The sequence below is a fragment of the Narcine bancroftii genome, chromosome 4 (genome assembly GCF_036971445.1).
Source record: "Narcine bancroftii isolate sNarBan1 chromosome 4, sNarBan1.hap1, whole genome shotgun sequence".
Taxonomy (NCBI): domain Eukaryota; kingdom Metazoa; phylum Chordata; class Chondrichthyes; order Torpediniformes; family Narcinidae; genus Narcine; species Narcine bancroftii.
In genome coordinates, this window is record NC_091472.1 from 91,898,353 (window position 1) to 91,921,079 (window position 22,727).

Below are 22,727 nucleotides of genomic sequence, written 5' to 3' on the forward strand. Positions count from 1 at the left end.
AACTCATCAGGAAAGTCAGAAGAGACAGATACAAAGAAGAGAAGAAGACACAAACACAGGTACAGACACAGAAGAAGAGGAAGAAGACCAAGATCTTCACAGAGAAATAGAAGGTAAAACAGATGGACAGAATATAGATAAAGCTTTTTTTCAAGAACAAATGAGAGCATTAAAAGAATGGTTTTCATTAGAATTTAGTGCAATTAAAAGAAAAATGAAAAGAACAGAAGATAAAGTGCAAAGATTAGAGCTGGTCATGACAGAAATAGGGAAAAGAGTAGAAAATGTGGAAGAATGAGAAACGGTTGTAGAAATTGAAGTAAATGACTTTAGAAGAAAATTGGAAGAAAATGATAAAATTAGAGTCACAAGAGTTGTTAGCTCAGAAAATTGATATGTTGGAAAATTATAGTAGGCGAAACAACATAAAAATAGTGGCCCTAAAGGAAGATGAAGGCAGCACAGATATGAAGGAATTAATAAAAGAATGGATCCCAAAGGTCCTGGGAACGACAGAAATGCAGGAAGGAATGGAAATAGAAAGGCCACACAGAACACTAGCTCCGAAACCACAGACACATCAAAAACCAAGATCCAGTTTTGTATTGTGTGCAGTTTTGGTCACCTAACTACAGGAAAGTGCAGAGAAGATTTACTAGGATGTTGTCTGGACTTCAGGAACACTGAGTTACAGGGAAAGGAGTTTTTTTTTCCCTGGAGTATAGAAAAATGTGAGGAGAGTTGATAGATTTATTTTTAATTTTGAGGGGTAAATGTAGATAGGTTTTTTTTCCCTTGAGTGTAGGTGAGACACAAACCAGAGGACATGGATTAAAGGTGAAAGGGGAAACATTTGGGGGGAACTTCTTCACACAGAAAATGATGGGAGTGTGGAATGAGCTACCATTTGAAGTGAATGCGGGCTCAATTTTAACATGAAGAAGAATTTGGATAGGTACGTGGATGGGAGAGATATAGAGGGGTACAGACTGGGTACAGGTCAGTGGGATTAGGCAGAAAAATAGTTTGGCACTGACTAGAAGGGCTGAAGAGCCTATTTCTGTGCTGTAATCTATATGCTATGCAGACCAGCCAATTGAGAGAATGGAGTGGCAGCGTGACCAGGGTGACACCAGATGCTTTGAGAACCCTGCACACACTTTTCATTTGTCCAGTCTTTTCAGTTTCTGCTGTAAATGTACAAGCTCAGTGGTGGGCTATGGGATGGATTGGCAAACTGATCACATTGGGATATCATATATTTAAAAAGATTTGCCACTGCTGTTTAGAATGTGAAATCTGACAGTTCAGTACCTTGAAATTTTTTACTCTTCCTATTTGTGCGAGCCATAGACTTGATAATTGTAATTGCTGAAGGTATTTGGATAGAAAAAAGATTGGCAACTAACTGGGGCTTCTGAAGTGAGGAACCTGTGCATTTTTAATAGATATCCAAAGTTGTACGCTGATCCAAAGGCATAATGATAGTCAGTAAAAACGTTAACCACCTGTATGTCTTGAACAAATTGCCATGTGTCTTTTTCAAGAGTATTGCAAGGGCTCACTGTTGGCACTATAATGCATTGTAGTAGGAAAGCTTACTATACAGGTTCCTTTCTTGGGCTCATGTTTCAGAGGATACTGGGATTTCTGTAACAATAAATTAGTGGGGTCCAATCATACCTTGAAGGGTTTGGCTGACAGTACCTGTTTCACATCATTGCTCTCCTTTGACCACAGCATTTCTGGTACTTGGGCAAGCAAGCGATCAGTTACCTGTAAGCATACCTATCATGATATTGGAGTGGCACAGTTAGCGTAATGGTTAGTACAATGCTGTTACACCACCGATCAGGCCCAGAGTTCAAATCCCATCCTTTCTAAAAGGAGTTTGTGTCTTCTCCCTGTGTCTGTGTGGGTTTTCCCGGGGGCTCTGGTTTCCTCCCATTGTTCAAAACATGCTGGGGGTTGTAGGTCTTTTGGGTGTAATTGGGTGGCAAGGGCCCGTGGATCGAAAAGGCATGTTACATACAGTATGTCTAAATTTTAAATTTAAATATGATGTTCAAACTCGGTAGAATAGGACACTAACTTATTTTATGTATATTTAAAAAAAACTGTCCAGCTGCCCTGTAGAAGATGGTAAGAATTGCCTCAGACTTGGTGTAGGTTTTCACTTGGGAAAAGGGAAGCCATTTATCGCAAGACCTTTGTATGACAATATCAGATCTACTTGGGAAAAGTGGATCTGCATTGGGTGGTAACCTTATGGCAGTGGTGATGCCTTTAGGACCCACACAGGATGCAATAATAGTGGAAGTGAAAGGCTTACTGTTCAATACACCTAAGTGCTGAAGGAGCTCACCAGGTCACACGATATCCATGGAAAGAAATGGGTAGTGAGCAATTGTTTTACCATAGTTAATGCTTTTGTGGTGAGAGATTCGTCAGTAAACTTCCACAACCAAATTTTGGGTCTTTTTTTTTATAATTTTTTTATTTTTCACACCATAAATCACATTAGCCATGATATACACTTCTTTTTCACACATATACAGTGACTTTTCCCCCCCCCCCCATCCTCCCAAGCCACCCCCCCACCCCCCCCTCTCATCCATTTTAGGTATACAATCTAGGTTGCATTAAGCCAGTCAGACAATGTTGTCATTCAACAAAAATACACCAGAAATTATACTGAGTCCATTCTTTTCTTTCCTTCTCCTTCCATCAACTTAGGTAATGTTTGTCCCCGGTAGGTTTTCGCTATTGTATTTAATGTAAGGCTCCCATACTTGTTCGAATATTTCAATATTATTTCTTAAACTATATGTTATTTTTTCTAATGGAATACATTTATTCATTTCTATATACCATAGTTGTATTTTCAAATTATCTTCCAATTTCCAGGTTGACATAATACATTTTTTTGCTACTGCTAGGGCTATCTTAACAAATCTTTTTTGTGCATTCTCCAAATCAATTCCAAATTCTTTGTTTGTTATGTTACTTAGGAGAAAGATCTCTGGATTCTTTGGTATATTGTTTTCTGTTATTTTATTTAATATCTGATTGAGATCATCCCAAAATTTTTCTACTCTCTCACATGTCCAGATTGCATGAATTGTTGTTCCCATTTCTTTTTTACATCGAAAACATCTATCAGATACTGTTGGGTCCCATTTATTTAACTTTTGCGGTGTAATGTATAGTCTGTGTAACCAATTATATTGTATCATACGTAGCCTCGTATTTATTGTATTTCTCATCGTTCCAGAACATAATTTCTCCCATGTTTCCTTTTTTATCTTTATATTTAAATCTTGTTCCCATTTTTGTTTAGTTTTACCATTTGTTTCCTCATTCTCCTTTTCTTGCAGTTTAATATACATATTTGTTATAAATCTTTTGATTAACATTGTATCTGTAATCACATATTCAAGGTTACTTCCCTCTGGTAAACTCAAATTGCTTCCTAATTAGGATCTCAGTTGGTAATATGCCAGCGCTGTATCTCCAGTTATATTGTACTTATCTCTCATTTGTTCAAAGGATAAGAATCAACTTCCTGAAAAACAATTTTCTATTCTTTTAATCCCTTTTTTTTTTCCCATTTTCTAAAGGAAAGGTTGTCTATTGTAAAAGGGAGTAGCTTATTTTGCGTCAATATTAGTTTTGGTAATTGATAATTTATTTTATTTCTTTCTACATGAATCTTCTTCCAAATATTGAGGAGATGATGTAATACTGGAGAAGTTCTATGTTGTACCAATTTTTCGTCCCATTTATATAATATGTGTTCAGGTATCTTTTCCCCTATTTTATCTAATTCTAATCTCGTGCAGTCTGGTTTTTCCCTTGTTTGATAAAAATCTGATAGGTATCTTAATTTTGCGGCTCTATAATAATTTTTGAAGTTTGGCAATTGTAAGCCTCCTTGTTTATACCCTTCTGTTAATTTATCTAGTGCTATCCTCGGTTTCCCCCCTCTCCATAAAAATTTCCTTATTATTTTCTTTAACTCTTTGAAGAATTTTTCTGTCAGTTGTATTGGCAATGCCTGAAATAAGTATAATATCCTTGGAAAAATGTTCATTTTAATACAGTTTATCCTTCCTATCAGTGTTAGTGGTAGATCTTTCCAATGCTCTAAATCGTCCTGTAATTTTTTCATTAGTGGATTGTAATTGAGTTTATATAATTGGCCTAGATTTTTGTTTATTTGTACACCTAGGTATCTTATTGCCTGCATTTGCCATCTGAATGGAGATTCCTTCTTAAATTTTGAGAAATCTGCATTATTCATAGGCATTGCTTCACTTTTATTTACGTTTATCTTGTAACCCGACACTTCTCCATATTCCTTCAATTTCTTATATAATTCTTTTATTGATAGTTCTGGTTCTGTTAAGTACACTATAACATCATCTGCAAATAGACTGATTTTATATTCCCTGTCTTTTATTTTTATTCCTTTTATATTATTATCTATTCTTATCAATTCTGCTAGTGGTTCTATAGCTAGCGCAAACAATAAAGGTGATAGTGGGCATCCCTGCCGCGTTGACCTGCTTAAGTTAAATTGCTTTGATACATGTCCATTTACTGTCACTTTCGCTAACGGTCCCTTATATAATGCTTTAATCCAATTAATATACTTCTCCGGTAAACTGAATTTTTGCAATACTTTGAACAAATAATTCCATTCTACTCTGTCGAAGGCCTTCTCTGCGTCTAAAGCAACTGCTACTGTAGGTGCTTTATTCCCTTCTACTGCATGAATTAAGTTAATAAATTTACAAATATTGTCTGTTGTGCGTTTTTTTTTGATAAATCCAGTTTGGTCTAAATTTACCATTTTCGGTACCTGTTCTGCTAATCTGTTTGCTAATAGTTTAGCTATTATCTTATAATCTGTGTTTAGCAAAGATATTGGTCTATATGACGCTGGTGAGAGTGGATCTTTCCCTTGTTTTAGTATTACTGTAATTATTGCTGTTTTACATGAATCTGGTAAGTTTTGTGTCTCATCAATCTGGTTGATTACATCCAGGAGGGGCGGTATTAATAAGTCTTTAAATGTTTTGTAGAATTCTATTGGAAATCCATCCTCTCCTGGTGTCTTATTATTTGGTATTTTTTTTATTATCTCTTGTATTTCTACTGTTCCAAATGGTTCTGTTAATTTATTTTGTTCCTCTATTTGTAGTTTTGGTAGTTCAATTTTAGTCAAAAATTCATCTATTTGCCCTTCTTTCCCTTCGTTTTCAGTTCGGTATAATTGTTCATAGAATTCTCTAAAGTTTTCCTTAATTTCTTTTGGATTATATGTAATTTGTTTGTCTTTTTTCCTTGATGCCAATACCATTTTCTTAGCTTGCTCTGTCTTAAGCTGCTATGCTAGGATTTTGTGCGTTTTTTCACCTAGTTCATAATATTTCTGTTTTGTCTTCATTATATTCTTCTCTACCTTATATGTTTGTAATTTTTCATATTTTATTTTTTTATCCGCCAATTCTCTTCTTTTAGTTGTATCTTCCTTCATTGCTAATTTTTTTTCTATGTTTACTATTTCCCTTTCCAACTGCTCTGTTTCCTGATTATAGTCCTTCTTCATCTTGGTTACATAACTTATTATTTGCCCTCTAATGAATGCTTTCATTGCGTCCCATAGTATAAACTTATCTTCCACTGATTCCATATTTACTTCAAAATACATTTTTAATTGTTTTTCAATAAATTCTCTAAAATCCTGTCTTTTAAGTAGCATGGGGTTTAATCTCCATCTATACATTCTTGGAGGGATGTCCTCTAGCTCTATTGCCAATAACAGGGATGAGTGGTCCGATAATAGTCTAGCTTTATATTCCGTTTTCCTAACTCTCCCTTGAATGTGGGCTGATAACAGGAATAGGTCTATCCTTGAGTATGTTTTATGTCTAGTCAAGTAGTATGAGTATTCCTTTTCTTTTGGGTTTTGTTTCCTCCATATATCCAAAAGTTTCATTTCTTGCATTGATTTAATTATAAATTTGGTTACTTTGTTCTTCCTGTTAATTTTTTTCCCCGTTTTATCCATATTTGGATCCAAATTCAGGTTGAAATCTCCTCCTATTAGTATGTTCCCTTGCGTATTAGCTACCTTCAAAAAGATATCTTGCATAAACTTTTGATCTTCTTCGTTAGGTGAATATATATTAAGTAGATTCCAAAACTCCAAATATATCTGACATTTTATCATAACATATCTCCCTGCTGGATCTATTATTTCCTCTTCTATTTTAAATGGCACATTTTTGCTAATTAATATAGCCACTCCTCTTGCTTTTGAATTATACGATGCTGCTGTTACATGTCCTACCCAATCTCTCTTTAATTTCTTGTGCTCCAATTCAGTTAAGTGTGTTTCTTGGACAAATGCTATATCAATTTTTTCCTTTTTCAGTAAATTTAGTAGTTTCTTCCTTTTAATTTGGTTATGTATTCCATTAATATTTAAAGTCATATAGTTCAGCGTAGCCATTTTATATTTTGTTTATCTTCTCTTTCCGTTTTTCCATCATTACCTTTCCTCCTTTTCCATTTCTGTTTTCTTATTTTCAACTCTTTATAAGACAACATTCCTACAACATCCAACATTTTCCTTATTCTCCTATTTCTATCTTCTTTATCCCCAATCTCCCCTTCCCCTCCTGAGTTGTCCTTTATCCCTTGTCGGACAACCACATCTCCCCTCTCCATTTGGATTTGCCAATCCACTCGCAAGCGTCAACTGATTTTGCAGTGACCGCTATTTCCCCCCACCCAGCCCCCCCAGAAAAGATTTCACTTTTCATATGTCACAAAGGTCACTCTTTTAATTTCCTCCTTATTCTATTCCATTACCTTCCCTTATTAATTCTTGTCTATACTATCTATATTTTCCTCTAAGTACAGATACATTCACGTATGCACATTGTCTCTATTCACTCTTATACTTTACCCGCATACATATCAATCGTGATCATTTTTACTCTCATTACCCGTCTTCATCCCTCAGTCTATTTTTGTCTTTACCCACATACATATGAATCGTGATCATTTTTACTCTCATTACCCGTCTTCATCCCTCAGTCTATTTTTGTAATTGTTCTGCAAATTTTCGTGCTTCTTCTGGATCCGAGAATGGTCTGTTTTGTTGTCCTGGAATAAATATTTTCAATACCGCTGGATGCTTTAGTATAAATTTATACCCTTTCTTCCATAAAATCGCCTTTGCTGTATTGAACTCTTTTCTCTTCTTTAGGAGTTCAAAACTTATATCTGGATAAATGAAGATTTTTTGCCCTTTATACTCCAGTGGTTTGTTGCCCTCTCTTACTTTTTCCATTGTCTTCTCCAGTACCTTTTCTCTTGTAGTATATCTTAGGAATTTTACTAAAATAGATCTTGGTTTTTGTTGTGGTTTAGAGGCCAATGCTCTATGTGCCCTTTCTATTTCCATTTCTTGCTGTAGTTCTGGACATCCTAGGGTCTTAGGGATCCACTCTTTTATAAACTCCCTCATATTCTTGCCTTCTTCATCTTCCTTAAGGCCCACTATCTTTATGTTATTTCTTCTGTTATAATTTTCCATTATATCTATTTTTTGAGCTAGTAGTTCTTGTGTCTCTTTAGTTTTTTTATTAGATTCCTCCAATTTCTTTTTTAAGTCTTTTACCTCCATTTCTGCTGCTACTGCCCGCTCTTCCATCTTGTCCATTTTCTTTCCCATTTCTGTTAAGGTCATATCTATTTTATTCACTTTCTCTTCTGTGTTGTTTATTCTTCTTCTTAAATCATTAAATTCCTGTGTTTGCCATTCTTTAAATGACTCCATGTATCCTCTAACAAGAGAAAGTATATCCTTTACCTTGCCTTTCCCTTCTTCTAATTCACTGTACTCTTCCTCTTCTTCTTCCTCTGGGTTGGCCATCTGTTGTTTCTTTGTTGCCCTTTTCTTCTCTTCTTTCTTGTTTTCATTGTCTTCTGTGGTCTCTTCTTGCTGCAGGTGTTCTGCAGCTGTCGTTGCCGGCTGTGGAGATCGACTCCCCAGCTGGTCCCCCCTCCCGTCGGTGTGTTTTTTTTCATGCGCGGTTGCGCACTTTTACTCGGCTCTGCGAGCCATTTTTGTAGTCCTATTTCTACCGACCTGAGGAAGCGGGCTTCTTTCTCCACATCGGGCCTCTTCGGACTGGTAAGGCCTTCTCTTTATTCCTCCGTTTTCTTCTCTTCCTCTCTTTTTACCGTTGATTTTGATTTTTCTTTTTTTGTCGCCATCTTCTTTCCACCTTTATACTCACTTTTCTTTAACTTTTATTTCTGTGCCTTTGTATTTTCTCTTGTTTTTCCCGACTTTTCTGGAGAGGGCTGGAGTTCACCGTCCGGCCACTACTCCATCACATGACTCCTCAACCAAATTTTGGGTCTTGACTGATGAATATACACACTCTGGTACTTCTAGCTGTACTCCATCAAGGGAATATACCAACGTGCAACCTTGTTTGTAGAGGAGATCTTGACTCAATAGATTAGCTGGAGGGTTTTGTGCTATAAAAAATTGGTGTTCTCCTTGACATCCATGAAACTGGTAAGTAACCATGCGAGACTGTCTCTCGTGGAACTCCCTCAACGCTTACCAGCTCATTACATAACAAGGCCTAAAGCTAATCAGAGACATGGATTATAGAATGGGTGACTCTAGGTTCAAGAACAGTTTCTTTCCAATAGTCAGACTCTTGAACCTCCCCTAGGTACACTAATCACGGTCTGTCTGCCCTGTTGCAAGTCACTTTTTTGCTGCACAAAGATTTCCGTGAATATTATTTATTTATTGTCTCTTAATTTAATCAGTTTATAATTCTTCTATACAAGTACCCCTTTAGCTGCAGCAAGTAAGAATTTAGGGAATAGTTACTTTGTACAATATGTCTGACAATAAACTCATTCTCATTATCAGCTTGTATCGATTTAAAAACCAAGCCATCATCCAGTTATGGTCAGAACTTTACCACTGGCAAGTTTTGTGCATGGTATCCCTATTGTGGTTGCTGTGGACATTGGCCCAATGGGTTATTTAGCACAAATTTCATATCCTGAGGAAATTGGTAATGATCAAAGTTGTGTGGTGCTGAGGGCACCCTCGGATATCGGGTAGTCATATCTGCAAATGAAACAAGTCCCCATCCACTATCCCAACCGCAGGCTTGCCAACGCAGGGTAGTCCCTGGTGTTGCTACTAGTATTTTTTCACTACTTCCTTTGAGGTTTGGATCTTTGATATTGTAATTGCTTTTGTAACTACAAACTACAATGTAACTACATTGTAAAACACTCAATTTTTTTTGCAACCCTTTGCCTACCCATCCCACACAAATAGTGAACACTTCCTACATTCTGTGTTATAACCTTTTACAATAACATTTATCAAGGTGAGCATCCCCACTACTGGTTATTTTGGAATATTTTGAAATGTGGTATTCTACACATCAATTAACATCCTCGTCATCTGCTTTTTGTATAGTGCTGTGTTCTTTATTCTAATCTACATGGCGAGGGTAGCATCTCAGTTGATGGGGATAGTTCTTTTTGATGGGGTACCTCCCATTTTGGCCACACTTGCATGCCCTTGCACACAGGAATTCATGCCTACTCTTGGCCTCCAACCCACATAGGACTCGAATCCAAGGGCACCCTAGATGAGGACTCAAAACACTGACTGATGTGGCTTATCTTCAACCTTGTTCCCATAAAGTGATCTCAAATCACCCTTTTCAATTTTTAAAAAATCGATGACTAACAATGGCATACTTTAACTACTCCACCCCAGAAGAAATCTACCATTTCAGTGACTGACCTGGGACAGTCTGGGGTTCAATTCCCACTTTCCCAGTGTAGCGTTAGCCATCTCGGTGGAACCTCCGAGAAGACTGGTCACCAGATATAAGAATGACAAACAGCAAGTTCCCAATCATACTTTATTCTACTTGTGAACAAGTAAAGCAGCACAACCCATCACTGAACTGCCCTAAAGAATCCCACAAGGATACAGTACTTACCTTTGTGCATACCATTCTCCAATAGTTGTATGTTATCAAATTTAGTGAAGAAAAGTTATCGTTTATGATACAACGTGAAGATATGTATAACAAATAATAATTCCAAGTTAACTATTTGTCTATTGTATGCTATCAGGTCAGCAAATGCAATCAAACCCATAGATATTGAATGATGATCTTTTCCATACTGTTTTCATATTTTGCAAATGGCATCTGTTACTGTGGGTAGCACCTTCAAGACAATGTTTTTGCCTCTTATCAAGTTCAGTTTATTACCTGAATGTACATGTTACCACCTGATGAAACAGTGTCATTTCCGCTTGTACATTTTCTTACAGTTGCTGTAGGTGCTTTAACTCTTAGTGTGCTGTAACTTCCAGAGGGAGGTGTTCCAATGGTATGGGCTCCACCTGCATAATGGTGGGACTAGGATCCTGGTGAATTGCATAACTGTGGATAGGGATTTGAACTAAAGTGTAGGGAGGATGGGTTCAACAGACTGGAAAGTAAAAGGGAAGGAGAGTTTACTGATCTCCAGAATAAAAAAGACAGTTTAGAAAGGGTTAAGAATTTAACCTTTGGTAACATGTGAGAAGGGTGGTGAATATTGGATTGAAGGAGGTTGTATTTAGTTCAAACAGCATAAGGGTGGTGAATATTGGATTGAAGGAGGTTGTATTTAGTTCAAACAGCATAAGGGTGGTGAATATTGGATTGAAGGAGGTTGTATTTAGTTCAAACAGCATTCTCTGATCATTTAAATAAAGGCAGTGTACAAAACAAGATAGATGAGCTTAATTTAGTGTAACAGTTAGTGCAACACAATTACTGCACCACTGACCGTGGTTTGACTTTACTGCTGTCTGTAAGGAGTTTGCATGCATTTGATTAGGGAACTTAAGGCAGTGATTGCAATATGATAGCCTTCACCCTACATTTTGAGAGAGAGTGACTAGAATTGACTATATCAATATTTCAGATATGTATAGGTAACTACAGAGGGATGAGAGAGATGTTGGCCAAGGTTGATTGGGTGGGGAAATTGGCAGGGGAGATAGTGGAGCAGCAATGGTAGGAGTTTCTGGGAATAGTTCAGAAAACAAAGGATCATTGTATCCAAGAAAATAAGCATTCTAAAGGGAGGATGAGGTAACTGAGGGTGACAAAGGAAGTCAAGGACAGCCTAAAAACTGCAGCATTTAATAGTTCTAAAATTAGCAGGAAGCCAGATGATTGGGTAGCTTTTAAAATCCAACAGAACACTATATATATTTAAAAAAAAAACACAATAAGGGGAGAAAAGATGAAATAAGAAGATAACTATCCAATAATATAAAAAGGGATACCAAAGATTTTTAAAAGATGTATAAAGAATAAAAGAGACAAGAGTGGTCATTGAACTACTAGAAAATGATGCTGAAGAAGTGGTAATGGGAAATAAAGAATGAACTGAATAAATATGTTAGGACATTTGTTTGTACCAGAAATTCAGTCAGAAGTGAGACATGTTAGTCTGATTTCAGTGTTCATTATTAAGGATGAGGTTTCAGGGTACTTGGAAGGACTAGTTAAAATAGGCTGAAGTCGGTATGGTTTCCTTTAGTGGAGATCTTGCCTCACAAATCTATTGGGATTCTTTGAGGCAGAAGGAACATCAGCAGATATTGTTTACTTGGATTTTCACAAGGTGCTTCATAGGAGGCTGATAAACAACTGGTATTACAGGAAAGGTGCTAGCATGAATAGAAGGTTAGGTGATTGGCAGAAGGGAAAGAGTTACTTGCTTTCCATTTGGTGACTGGTTTACACCTGTGACTGGAAACTCTGGGATAAATATTTTCTTTCCCCTCTAAGTGAAGAGTTGGGTTGTGGCAAGTTTTTATAACAACTAGCAGGCCTCCTCCCACTAATCAGTTTGCCTGATGTTGCCTGTAAACAGGACTGGTAGTGGTTCCCTGGCTGAGGACATTAAACTGGATCCCTTGACTGGGAACCATGCCAGGTTTACTCTTAATCATCTTCTAGTTTTATCTCAACAATTTGGATTAGAAACTCAGAACCAGCTGGAATTTGAAACTCTCATCTTACCACTAGAAACTACAATGTGAAATCGCACCACAATGAAGGCTATTTTAAGATTTTTTTGTCCTTTTTGTCCTCTACTGCACTCACCCCTCCAGCTAATCTCATGAAGCAATAAACATGATGATTCATATACAATACATAAATGTGCTAGAGAAGCTCAGAAGATCATGCAGCATTCATGGGAAATAAAGGGAAATCAATGTTTCAGGCCTGGGCTTTTTCTCAGCTTTTTCATCTTCTATCCTCCCCTTGTATCCATTAGCTGTTAGCCTGTGCTCCTCCTCCCCCTTCCTACTGTCTCTTCCTCCATTCCTTCCCCCACCTTCTAATTCAGGTATTTGCATATTTTTTTTCTTATTTCTGATGAAGAGCCCAGGGCTGAAATATTGATTACCCTTTAATTCCTATGAATGCTTTGTGACCAACCAAGTTCTCCAGCACATTTGTATATTGACCTTGACCCCAGCATCTGCAGATTTTCTTGTTTAAGAAATTCACAGCTGGGGGACCCCCAAATGTTTTGCGACTATTTAAGTACTTTTGAACTGTGAAATGTGGCAATGAAATTTTGGACTTCATGATCCCACAAAGAGCACTGAGAAAATGACCAGTTCATCAGTTTTATTGACTATGGCTGAGTAATATTGCTCAGGATACCATGGTGATTTTCCCCTGCTCATCTTTGAACTGGTGTACTGAGATCTTATGCCCTCCAAATAAATGGAGCTCATCCAATAGAACAGGGGTGTCAAACTCAAATTCATGGAGGGCCAAAATTAAAAACTTGGACTAAGTCGAGGACCGAACTAAATATTTATTGAAAATTTTCAACAACATCTGCATGTTTTCTCTTCTTTCAACATATGTAATATTAAACTTTTTCTTATTAAAATAAATGTTTAATAATAGTTTTGGATAAACTCTTTCCAGAAGCATTAACAAATGAGAAATAAAATATTCAATAAATAATATTTCTCTATAGAGGATTTGTCAAATGTTGCTAGTGTGCTGTCGAATAGTAAAATCTGAGGGCTATTGAGAATGTGGGAGAATAACATGATTCCTGAAACAATCAAATGGGTGACTAATTGTGGGCATGAACTCTAGCAGGGTTATTTGCCATGCCCTTTTTCCATTGGTACAGATATCCTTTGATTTACACACTTTTCAAGTTTTATGCCTAATGAGCTTGTATCCAGGTGCAGGACCATTTTTAACCAGGAATATATTTATCACTGTGACATGAAACTATTGGAAGATCGTTTTATCCTGAGATTAAAGTTCATAATACTTACTCAGGCCTGTGTGCGGGAGGGTGGGGTTTGCGGGCGATCGGGTTGGACAACGACAGTGCGGGGGCATCGGCTCTCGCTGCAGGACGGCATCTCGGCGGATCAGCGGCCCCCGTCACCGTGAGTCGCGGATCGGCCTGCGGCAGGGAGGGGGAGTGGGCAACGGTCCTGGCGAGGTCAGGCCCGAGGCCTCCGGTTCCGGGCACTGGGAAGCGGCCTTGGCTTCCCCTGACACCGGCCAGGCCCAAAAACCAGAGTCCACGGTGAGACCCTGCAACGTAAACAGAGGAGGTGGGGGCGATTAGCAGGCTGACGCCAGTGCATTCTGGGATTTGTTGTATTACTGTGCATGCGCTATACTGGCGCGGCGGCCAGCGGGCCACCTCTAATACATTTTTGAAATGATCTTGCGGGCCAAATATAATTATAATTTGGCCCGCGGGCCAGAGTTTGACATGTGTGCCCTATGCCATCGGAACTCTGTAATTAGTAAGGGATTGCTTAAGGTGGGATGTGAGTGGGAAGGAAAGGGTGAGAATCACTGCTCTAGACCCAATTGTTACTGAAATATTTTGCTTGAGAAAAATTGTCATTGGCCCATTTCCTTTAGCGTTCTGAAACGTGCACATGACGAGTCAATGAGGGATGATTAAAGCAATGGTCTTCAAACTTTTTCTTCCCACCCACAGACCACCTTAAGCAATCCCTTACTAATCACAGAGCACCAATGGCACAGGGACGCGAGTGGAAAGAAAAAGGTTGAGAACTGTTGTATTGTGGTAACTCCACATCTGATTAGGTTAATTGTTAGGCAAGTGGTCAGAGAAGGACCCCACCCCCCCAACTCCAAGAAAGGCTTAAATCACAGGAACAAAATAAGCTTCCGTCTCACTGCTCCTAATCTTACACACAGTCCTGATGTGGAATGTGGGGTCGCAGCTCCTGTCTGTGTGGAGTTTGTACGCTCTCCCCTTGTCTAGGACCAACAGGTCAGTCGCCTGATGAAGGCACCCGAACCCCCCGTTGAAACGCCGGCGTCTGGGGCGGTGGAGGAATTGGCTGAGAAGAGCGCGTTGACCCCCCTCCCATGGTTGGAGAGGGATTAATCCGATCTCACGGCGCCGGGCTCGTCTCCAACAAAAGGAGCGGGAGGCAGGGTCTGTCGCGCACGGAGCGAGGGGGAAGGCATCGCCAACGAGACGTTCGGTCTGGCGTCGCTGCTGAAGCGCAGACCCAGCGAGGATGGTCCCCAACTCCAGCCGCGTCTGTGTGTCCGGGAGCCGGGCGGGCTGAGTGCGGCGCTCCGATCCCCGGGATTCGGGACTCTGAGATCCCTCCACACCTCCAGCGTCTTCATTTTCACCTTCAGTGTGCATGCGCTATACTGGTGCGGCGGCCAGCGGGCCAACTCTAATCTATTTAATATGATCTTGCGGGCCAAATATAATGATATCGCGGGCCAGAGTTTGACATGTGTGCAATAGAAGATACCTGTAATGTTCTCCCAACATGATACAAGATTGTCAGCCTATGTTATGTACTGAAATGCAACATTTGAGTTTGTAGTATTTTGCTGCAGAAATGAACTTGAGCATTGATTCTGTTTTAAAATTATGATTGCTTATTGTTAAAAGCATTGGTGCCAGTTACTGAAATAATTCAAGGGCCATCCCAGATATTAGATCAATTGTTGCTCCACTGTGTATCATAACATTTTTGTTTGGTTAATTTATTCTCGTTCACAAATGAATAACCACAATACTTTTTTGCATTCTCAGGTGGAACTGTCAATGGAAGATATAGAAACCATTCTGAATACATTGATATATGATGGGAAGGTAGAGATGACTATTATAGCTGCAAAGGAAGGCACTGTTGGTAGTGTGGATGGGCAAATGAAGTTGTATAGAGCAGTCAATCCAATCATCCAGCCCACAGGCCTGATGAGGACACCTTGTGGGATGTGCCCAGTAAGTGCCGCTTCTTTGGGGTTAATAAACTATTGCTGTTTATCTTATTCACTGAACATTCAGTAACTACATCATACCAAAAAGAAAAATGATTGGAGTTGAATGGGAATAACAATTCTTTATCAATACTTATGACATCTGGGTTGATTTCCCTTGCCAATTTACTCATGCACTAAACTGGATTAGGAAAATAATATGGGTTATACAGTTTTATTGCCTAAAGCTATCTGTGATTAATGGATTTCAGAAAACGTCCTTTTTCCCTTTGCTGGCTGTGGCCCTTTGCATTACTTTGCATTCATTTTGGTGCTTGTGAATAGCTTTCTGTAATTGATTCAATGATTCTGATTTCCTCTACCACAGAGATTTTCAAACTTTTTCTTTCCACTCACATACCACTTTAAGTAATCCTTTGGGGAAAACTTAAGGAACAACACATTATATTCCTCATGGACAGCCTTAAACCTAATAGCATGCACACTCTTCTAATTTTAGGTCACCCCTACCTCAGTGGTTCTCAATCTTTTTCTTTTCACTCACGTACCACTTCAAATATTCCCTACACCATTGGTGCTCTGTAATTAGTAAGGGATTGCTTAAGGTGTTATGGGTAGAAAGAAAAAATTTGAAAACCACTGTTTTAATTGTACCTAAATGACTCTATGTGCATTTTCATAACTCCAAAGGAAATGGGCCAATGACAATTTTTCTCAAGCACAATATTTTAGTAACAATTGGGTCTAGAGCAGTGATTCTCAACCTTCCCTTCCCATTCAGATTAAAAACTGGTACTAATCTAAAGTGACCAAAAATGAGGAGGAGGAGAGGTGGGTAGTGAGGTCCAGGGAGTATTTCAAAGTTTTGAGCCTCAAGTACTGAAAACACTGTCATTATTTTTAGACCTACAGCACAGTAGCAGCCCATTTAGGCCCACGAGCTAATTACATCCAATTGACCTACACACCCAGTACATTTTTGAATGGTGGGGGGAAACTGCCCACGCAGACACGGAAACTACAAAGTCTTTACAGACACCTCTGGATTCGAACCCTTGTCAGTAGTACTGTTACAGCGTTGTGCTAACCATGCCACCCCAAATTTATGGTGAAGCTAAAGCTTTTGTTGTTGCCACTCTTCTGTCCATAGACCTAATGAAACCTTTCAGTTTTGAATCATCCCCTCACTTGTATAATTGTGAAAGACACCATTGAATTATACATGGCATTGATCTATTGTTGCTCGTTTGCAAATGCTCCCTTTCCCTTTAACTCTTAAAGCTGTAAATCTTTTGTTCAGCATAATTGTGCTTAATCTATATATACCACTTTCATCAGATAATCTGTTCAGCAGGTGGACTCCCCTTCATTGTGATTCCCTCTCCTTGGGAGATCTGCTGATTTGCATGTATAAGCTTTTACTGCACATTGATATATTCTGATATATATACAGGCTTTCAGTTCCCTTTAATGTGTTTTCCAGGTATTTGACGATTGCCACGAAGGTGGAGACATTTCTCCAGCAACTTGTATATACATGACAGAGTGGCTGGAGTTTTAACGGAAGTTGCAATAACTAAAGGAACTTTAAACCGTGGGTAATGAACCATTTAGAGTGTCAGGGAAGATTTGTGTCAAGTTCCTATTCAGGACAAGTGGTTTATGCTCTGCGAGCCTCCTTTCAATTTTGTCCCATAAACCCTTTTACTCTCATTTGCTTGCATAGCTTCCCATTATATTTACCAGAACTGAGACAGTTCCACAGTGGACAAACCTGAGAAGAGGCCAGAGAAACGAAGCCAAGTACTTGAAGAGAAAATCCAGTTTTATTTTTCAATCTATATTACTTTCTTATCCAAAAAACTTTTGAATCAACAATAAACTTGTACAAAAAATACTTGTCATGAAAATCTAATAAAATATTTACTGTTTCAAAGTATTGGAGATGCTTGAGATTGTAACAATTTATGCTTGGTGCCTTTAATGTAGTAATAATGATTGGTAGGAAAAGAAAATGTTCCGGTGAGGGTGGAAAGTGTGGTCATGGACATAGCAGAAAGGTTTGTGATAGTGCACTGTGAGATATATTCAGAATCCTGGACTTAATTAGGATGATTTTTTTTTAATTAGTGGAGGGAAGAGAAAACATCCTGGTTGGGGGGGGGGATTTCAATTTTTGTCTGGATCTGGTCTTGGATGAGTCATTGAGAAGGGTAACTAAGGTCAGGGCAGCTAAAACAACCCCGACTTTTATGAAAGAGCTGAATTTAATAGATGCATGAAGACGACAGCATCCAAGGGAAAGGGATTATTCCTTTTATTCAAAGCAGCATGACTCCTACACTAGGATAGATTTATTGGCATCAGCCCAAATAGAGGGCAGGATCATGGAAACTGAATACACGGCGAGACTTTTGTCAGACTATTCCCCCTTGATGTCGACAAATGCAATGCCAAATAAACAGGAGACAGTGTACAGGTGGTGCCTTAATCCTTTGCAGTTGAAGAAGTTGAGTTTTGTAGCTTTATTAGAACACAGACATATTTTGTGAAGCCAACTGTAATTCAACTGTGGACAAATTCCTTCTTTGGGACACTTTTTTTTTTAAATTTTTTTATTTTTCACACCATAAATCACATTAGCCATGATATACACTATTTCTTTTTCACACATATACAGTGACTTTTTCTCCCCCCCCCCCTTTCCTCCCAAACCACCCCCCCACCCCCCCTCTCATCCATTTTAAGTATACAATCTAGGTTGCATTAAGCCAGTCAGACAATGTTGTCATTCAACAAAATTACACCAGAAATTCTACTGAGTCCATTCTTTTCTTTCCTTCTCCTTCCATCAACTTAGGTAATGTTTGTCCCCGGTAGGTTTTCCCTATTGTATTTAATGTAAGGCTCTTATACTTGTTCGAATATTTCAATATTATTTCTTAACCTATATGTTATTTTTTCTAATGGAATACATTTATTCATTTAAATTTAGTAGTTTCTTCCTTTTAATTTGGTTATGTATTCCATTAATATTTAAAGACATATAGTTCAGCGTAGCCCTTTTATATTTTGTTTATCTTCTCTTTCCGTTTTTCCATCATTACCTTTCCTCCTTTTCCATTTCTGTTTTCTTATTTTCAACTCTTTATAAGACAACATTCCTACAACATCCAACATTTTCCTTATTCTCCTATTTCTATCTTATTTATCCCCAATCTCCCCTTCACCTCCTGAGTTGTCCTTTATCCCTTGTCGGACAACCACATCTCCCCTCTCCATTTGGATTTGCGAATCCACTCGCAAGCGTCAACTGATTTTGCAGTGACCGCTATTTCCCCCCACCCCGCCTCCCCCAGAAAAGATTTCACTTTTCATATGTCACAAAGGTCACTCTTTTAATTCCCTCCTTATTCTCTCTATTCCATTACCTTCCCTTATTAATTCTTGTCTATACTATCTATATTTTCCTCTAAGTACAGATACATTCATGTATGCTCATTGTCTCTATTCACTCTTATACCTCTTTACCCGCATACATATCAATCGTGATCATTTTTACCCTCATTACCCGTCTTCATCCCTCAGTCTATTTTTGTCTTTACCCACATACATATCAATCGTGATCATTTTTACTCTCATTACCCGTCTTCATCCCTCAGTCTATTTTTGTAATTGTTCTGCAAATTTTCGTGCTTCTTCTGGATCCGAGAATAGTCTGTTTTGTTGTCCTGGAATAAATATTTTCAATACCGCTGGATGCTTTAGTATAAATTTATACCCTTTCTTCCATAAAATCGCCTTTGCTGTATTGAACTCTTTTCTCTTCTTTAGGAGTTCAAAACTTATATCTGGATAAATGAAGATTTTTTGCCCTTTATACTCCAGTGGTTTGTTGCCCTCTCTTACTTTTTCCATTGTCTTCTCCAGTACCTTTTCTCTTGTAGTATATCTTAGGAATTTTACTACAATAGATCTTGGTTTTTGTTGTGGTTGTGGTTTAGAGGCCAATACTCTATGTGCCCTTTCTATTTCCATTTCATGCTGTAGTTCTGGACATCCTAGGGTCTTAGGGATCCACTCTTTTATAAACTCCCTCATATTCTTGCCTTCTTCATCTTCCTTAAGGCCCACTATCTTTATGTTATTTCTTCTGTTATGGTTTTCCATTGTATCTATTTTTTGAGCTAGTAGTTCTTGTGTCTCTTTAGTTTTTTTATTAGATTTCTCCAATTTCTTTTTTAAGTCTTCTACCTCCATTTCTGCTGCTACTGCCCGCTCTTCCATCTTGTCCATTTTTTTTCCCATTTCTGTTAAGGTCATCTCCATTTTATTTATTTTCTCTTCGGTGTTGTTTATTCTTTTTCTTAAATCCTTAAATTCCTGTGTTTGCCATTCTTTAAATGACTCCATGTATCCTTTAATAAGAGCAAGTATATCCTTTACCTTGCCTATCTTTTCTTCTTCTATTTCACCATACTCTTCCTCTTCTTCTTCCTCTGGGTTGACCATCTGTTGTTTCTTTGTTGCCCTTTCCTCCTCTTCTTTCTTGTTTCTATTGTCTTCTGTGGTCTCTTCTTGCTGCAGGTGTTCTGCAGCTGTCGTTGCCGGCTGTGGAGATCGACTCCCCAGCTGGTCCCCCCTCCCGTCGGTGTGTTTTTTTCCATGCGCGGTTGCGCACTTTTACTCGGCTCAGCGAGCCATTTTTGTAGTCCATTATTTACCGACCTGAGGGAGCGGGTTTCTCTCTCCGCAGCGGGCCTCTTCGGACAGGTAAGGCCTTCACCTTTTTCCTCCTTTGTCTTCTCTTCCTCTCTTCTTGCCGTTGCTTTCGATTTTTCTTTTTTTGTCGCCATCTTCTTTCCACCTTTATACTCACTTTTCTGTAACTTTTATTTCTGTGCCTTTGTGTTTTCTCTTGTTTTTCCCGACTTTTCTGGAGAGGGCTGGAGTTCACCGTCCGGCCACTACTCCATCACGTGACTCCCCCCTTTGGGACACTCTTGAGGCATGCTTGAGAGGTCAAATAATTGGTTATACAAAAGCAGTTAAAAGAGAATATTTAAGGGATGTGGAGGAATTGAAACAGGAGATTGTGGACAGAAAAAGACATTCAAAATTCAGGCTCATAAGTAAAATATCTGGTTCTGTCAAATTAAAAAAAAAGTTGATGTAATACACTCCAAACATATACAATGGAGAAGGCCCTATTAAGATTGAGGCAGAAATATTACAAGATAGAAAATGAGCCTATAAAGTCCTCTCCTGGCATCTAAGGGCAGAGCAGGCCTCAAGAACGATTAATACAGTTCTGACAGGATGACAGGATCTCATATAAGTCTAAGGAGATAAATGAAACCTTCAGACAATTTTATGAAAATCTAAGTCAGAATCATTGGGCAAGCCTGGGAAAATGGATGAATTCCTGGCAAAATTGGAGTAAGCAAATTTAGGTCAAGAAGATCAGGAGGGATTGAATGCACCCTTCACAGAAGAAGAAATAGAGAAAGCACTGAGTAGGGTTGAACCAGGCAGGGCCAGATCTCTTAGGGGTACATCTGGAAATTTAACATGAGGATAATTGAGGTTAGTATGCAGTAGCTGAACTGGCTGGACTAGAGGGTCCGTTTTACATGTCCGAGCGTGACTCTTAAGCAGTACAGTTCCAGGCTCAGATAAACAGGCTGGCCAGTTCATCACAGTTCCTGATTTCCTAGGAAAGGCAAGCATACGTTCATGAGGTGTTTGATTTGTTGCAGTACACAATAAAGACCGAATAGATGTAGTGCCTCAGGCAGCACCTCCTGCCACCGAGTAACAGGCTAACCATGTGTCTTTAACAAGGTTAACAGTCTTCCAGACTAGCATTAGCCCTTTCAACCTGCCCATTGCCCTGTGGGTTGTAGCTCGTGGTACGGCTGGTGGCAATCTCCTTTCATAGTAGGGCTTGACACGGTTCAGCGCTCATGAATGCTGAGCCTCTATGAATGTAATTGGGAAAACCAAAAATACTGAAAATTCTGTCAAGTGCCTTAATGACAGATGCTGACGAGGCATCAGGGCAGGGTATCGCAAAAGGAAATCTTGAATATTCATCGATTACAGTAAGGAAATCTACATTTTTGTTGTTGGAAGGTAATGGCCCTTTAAAATCTAAGCTAATCCTCTCAAAAGGTCGGGTTGCCTTGATGAGTGGCCTCCAGAGCTTTATTGCGGTTTGCATTCTGCACAAACAAGACAGCTTTTAGTCAGTTTTCTGACTTCTTCCAGGGAGTAAGGAAGGTTCTTAGCCCTTATGTAGTGGAAGAATCTCGTGACTCCTGGTTGGCACAGTCTCCTTTAGTCCCTCAAGTTGAGCACCAGCAGCAGCTTGTGACAATGTGTTAGAGGGATCATTTAACCTGCCAGGCCTGTACTGGATTTCATAATTGTAAGTTAGGAGTTCTATTCGCTAGCATGCCATCTTATTATTTTTGATTTTACTTTTGTGTTTAGTACTGAAATGTAGGCTACAGATTTCTGATCAGTGACCAGGGTAAATTTTCTGCCAGCTAGAAAGTGTCTCCAGTAGTGAACAGCTTCAGTGATAGCCTGGGCTTCTTTTTCAATGACAGGATGTTTTAGTTCAGGTCTGTGTAATGTGCGGGAGAAGAATGCCACCGGTCTGCTCTTTTGATTAAGGATTCCTGCCAAAGCACAATCTGAGTTATCAGTTTCCACTTGGAATGGGACATCTTCCAAAGGGAAGACTGACAGCATAGCAGAGGTTCACCACAATTATAATCTACAAAATTTATATAAACTAAATTATACCCCCTTGCTCAAAAAAATTGAAGAGGACTTAAACAGATGTATGACCCTGCCCATCACGGTGTTGGGCAGGGTCAATTATATCAAAGTGAATGTGTTGCCAAGGCTTCAGTACCTCAGACTTTGCCCATGGCATTGCCCCGGAAATTCTTTCAGAATATTAATGCACAGGTAAGAAGATTCATTTGGAACAGAAGTGGGGCCAGGTTCTCCATGCAGAAACTAATCTGGGATTACTGGCTGTGTGGAGTGAGATTACCAGACTTTAAAAAATACTACTGGGCAGCACAGTCCTGGGCAAAAATTGGTCTGCACACGATAGGTGAGAAGATAGTAGAAAACTTTATAAGTGGGACTCTAAATTGTTATCTGGAAATAAAGACACCCCTGTACTTAAAACGCACTCTTTATGTATGGAACAAGATTAATCAATGCATTGCCTTAAAGTGGGGCTGTTGTCAAAAATACCCCTGACTCAGAATGGCTTAATACCATGGATAA

The 22,727-nt window shown here is 38.9% G+C and overlaps 1 protein-coding gene across 2 annotated transcripts in view; it reads left to right on the plus strand.

Moving 5' to 3' along the window:
* Window positions 1-17,355, plus strand: part of polr3f (polymerase (RNA) III (DNA directed) polypeptide F) — a 39,844-nt gene extending 22,489 nt beyond the window's left edge. For both annotated transcript variants that reach the window (XM_069932024.1, XM_069932025.1), the window contains exons 8-9: window positions 15,229-15,420; window positions 16,900-17,355. In XM_069932024.1, coding sequence (XP_069788125.1) covers window positions 15,229-15,420; window positions 16,900-16,977 — 270 coding nt within the window. In that variant the 3' untranslated portion in view covers window positions 16,978-17,355. The remainder of the gene's footprint in view (window positions 1-15,228; window positions 15,421-16,899) is intronic.
* Window positions 17,356-22,727: the final 5,372 nt, after the last annotated feature.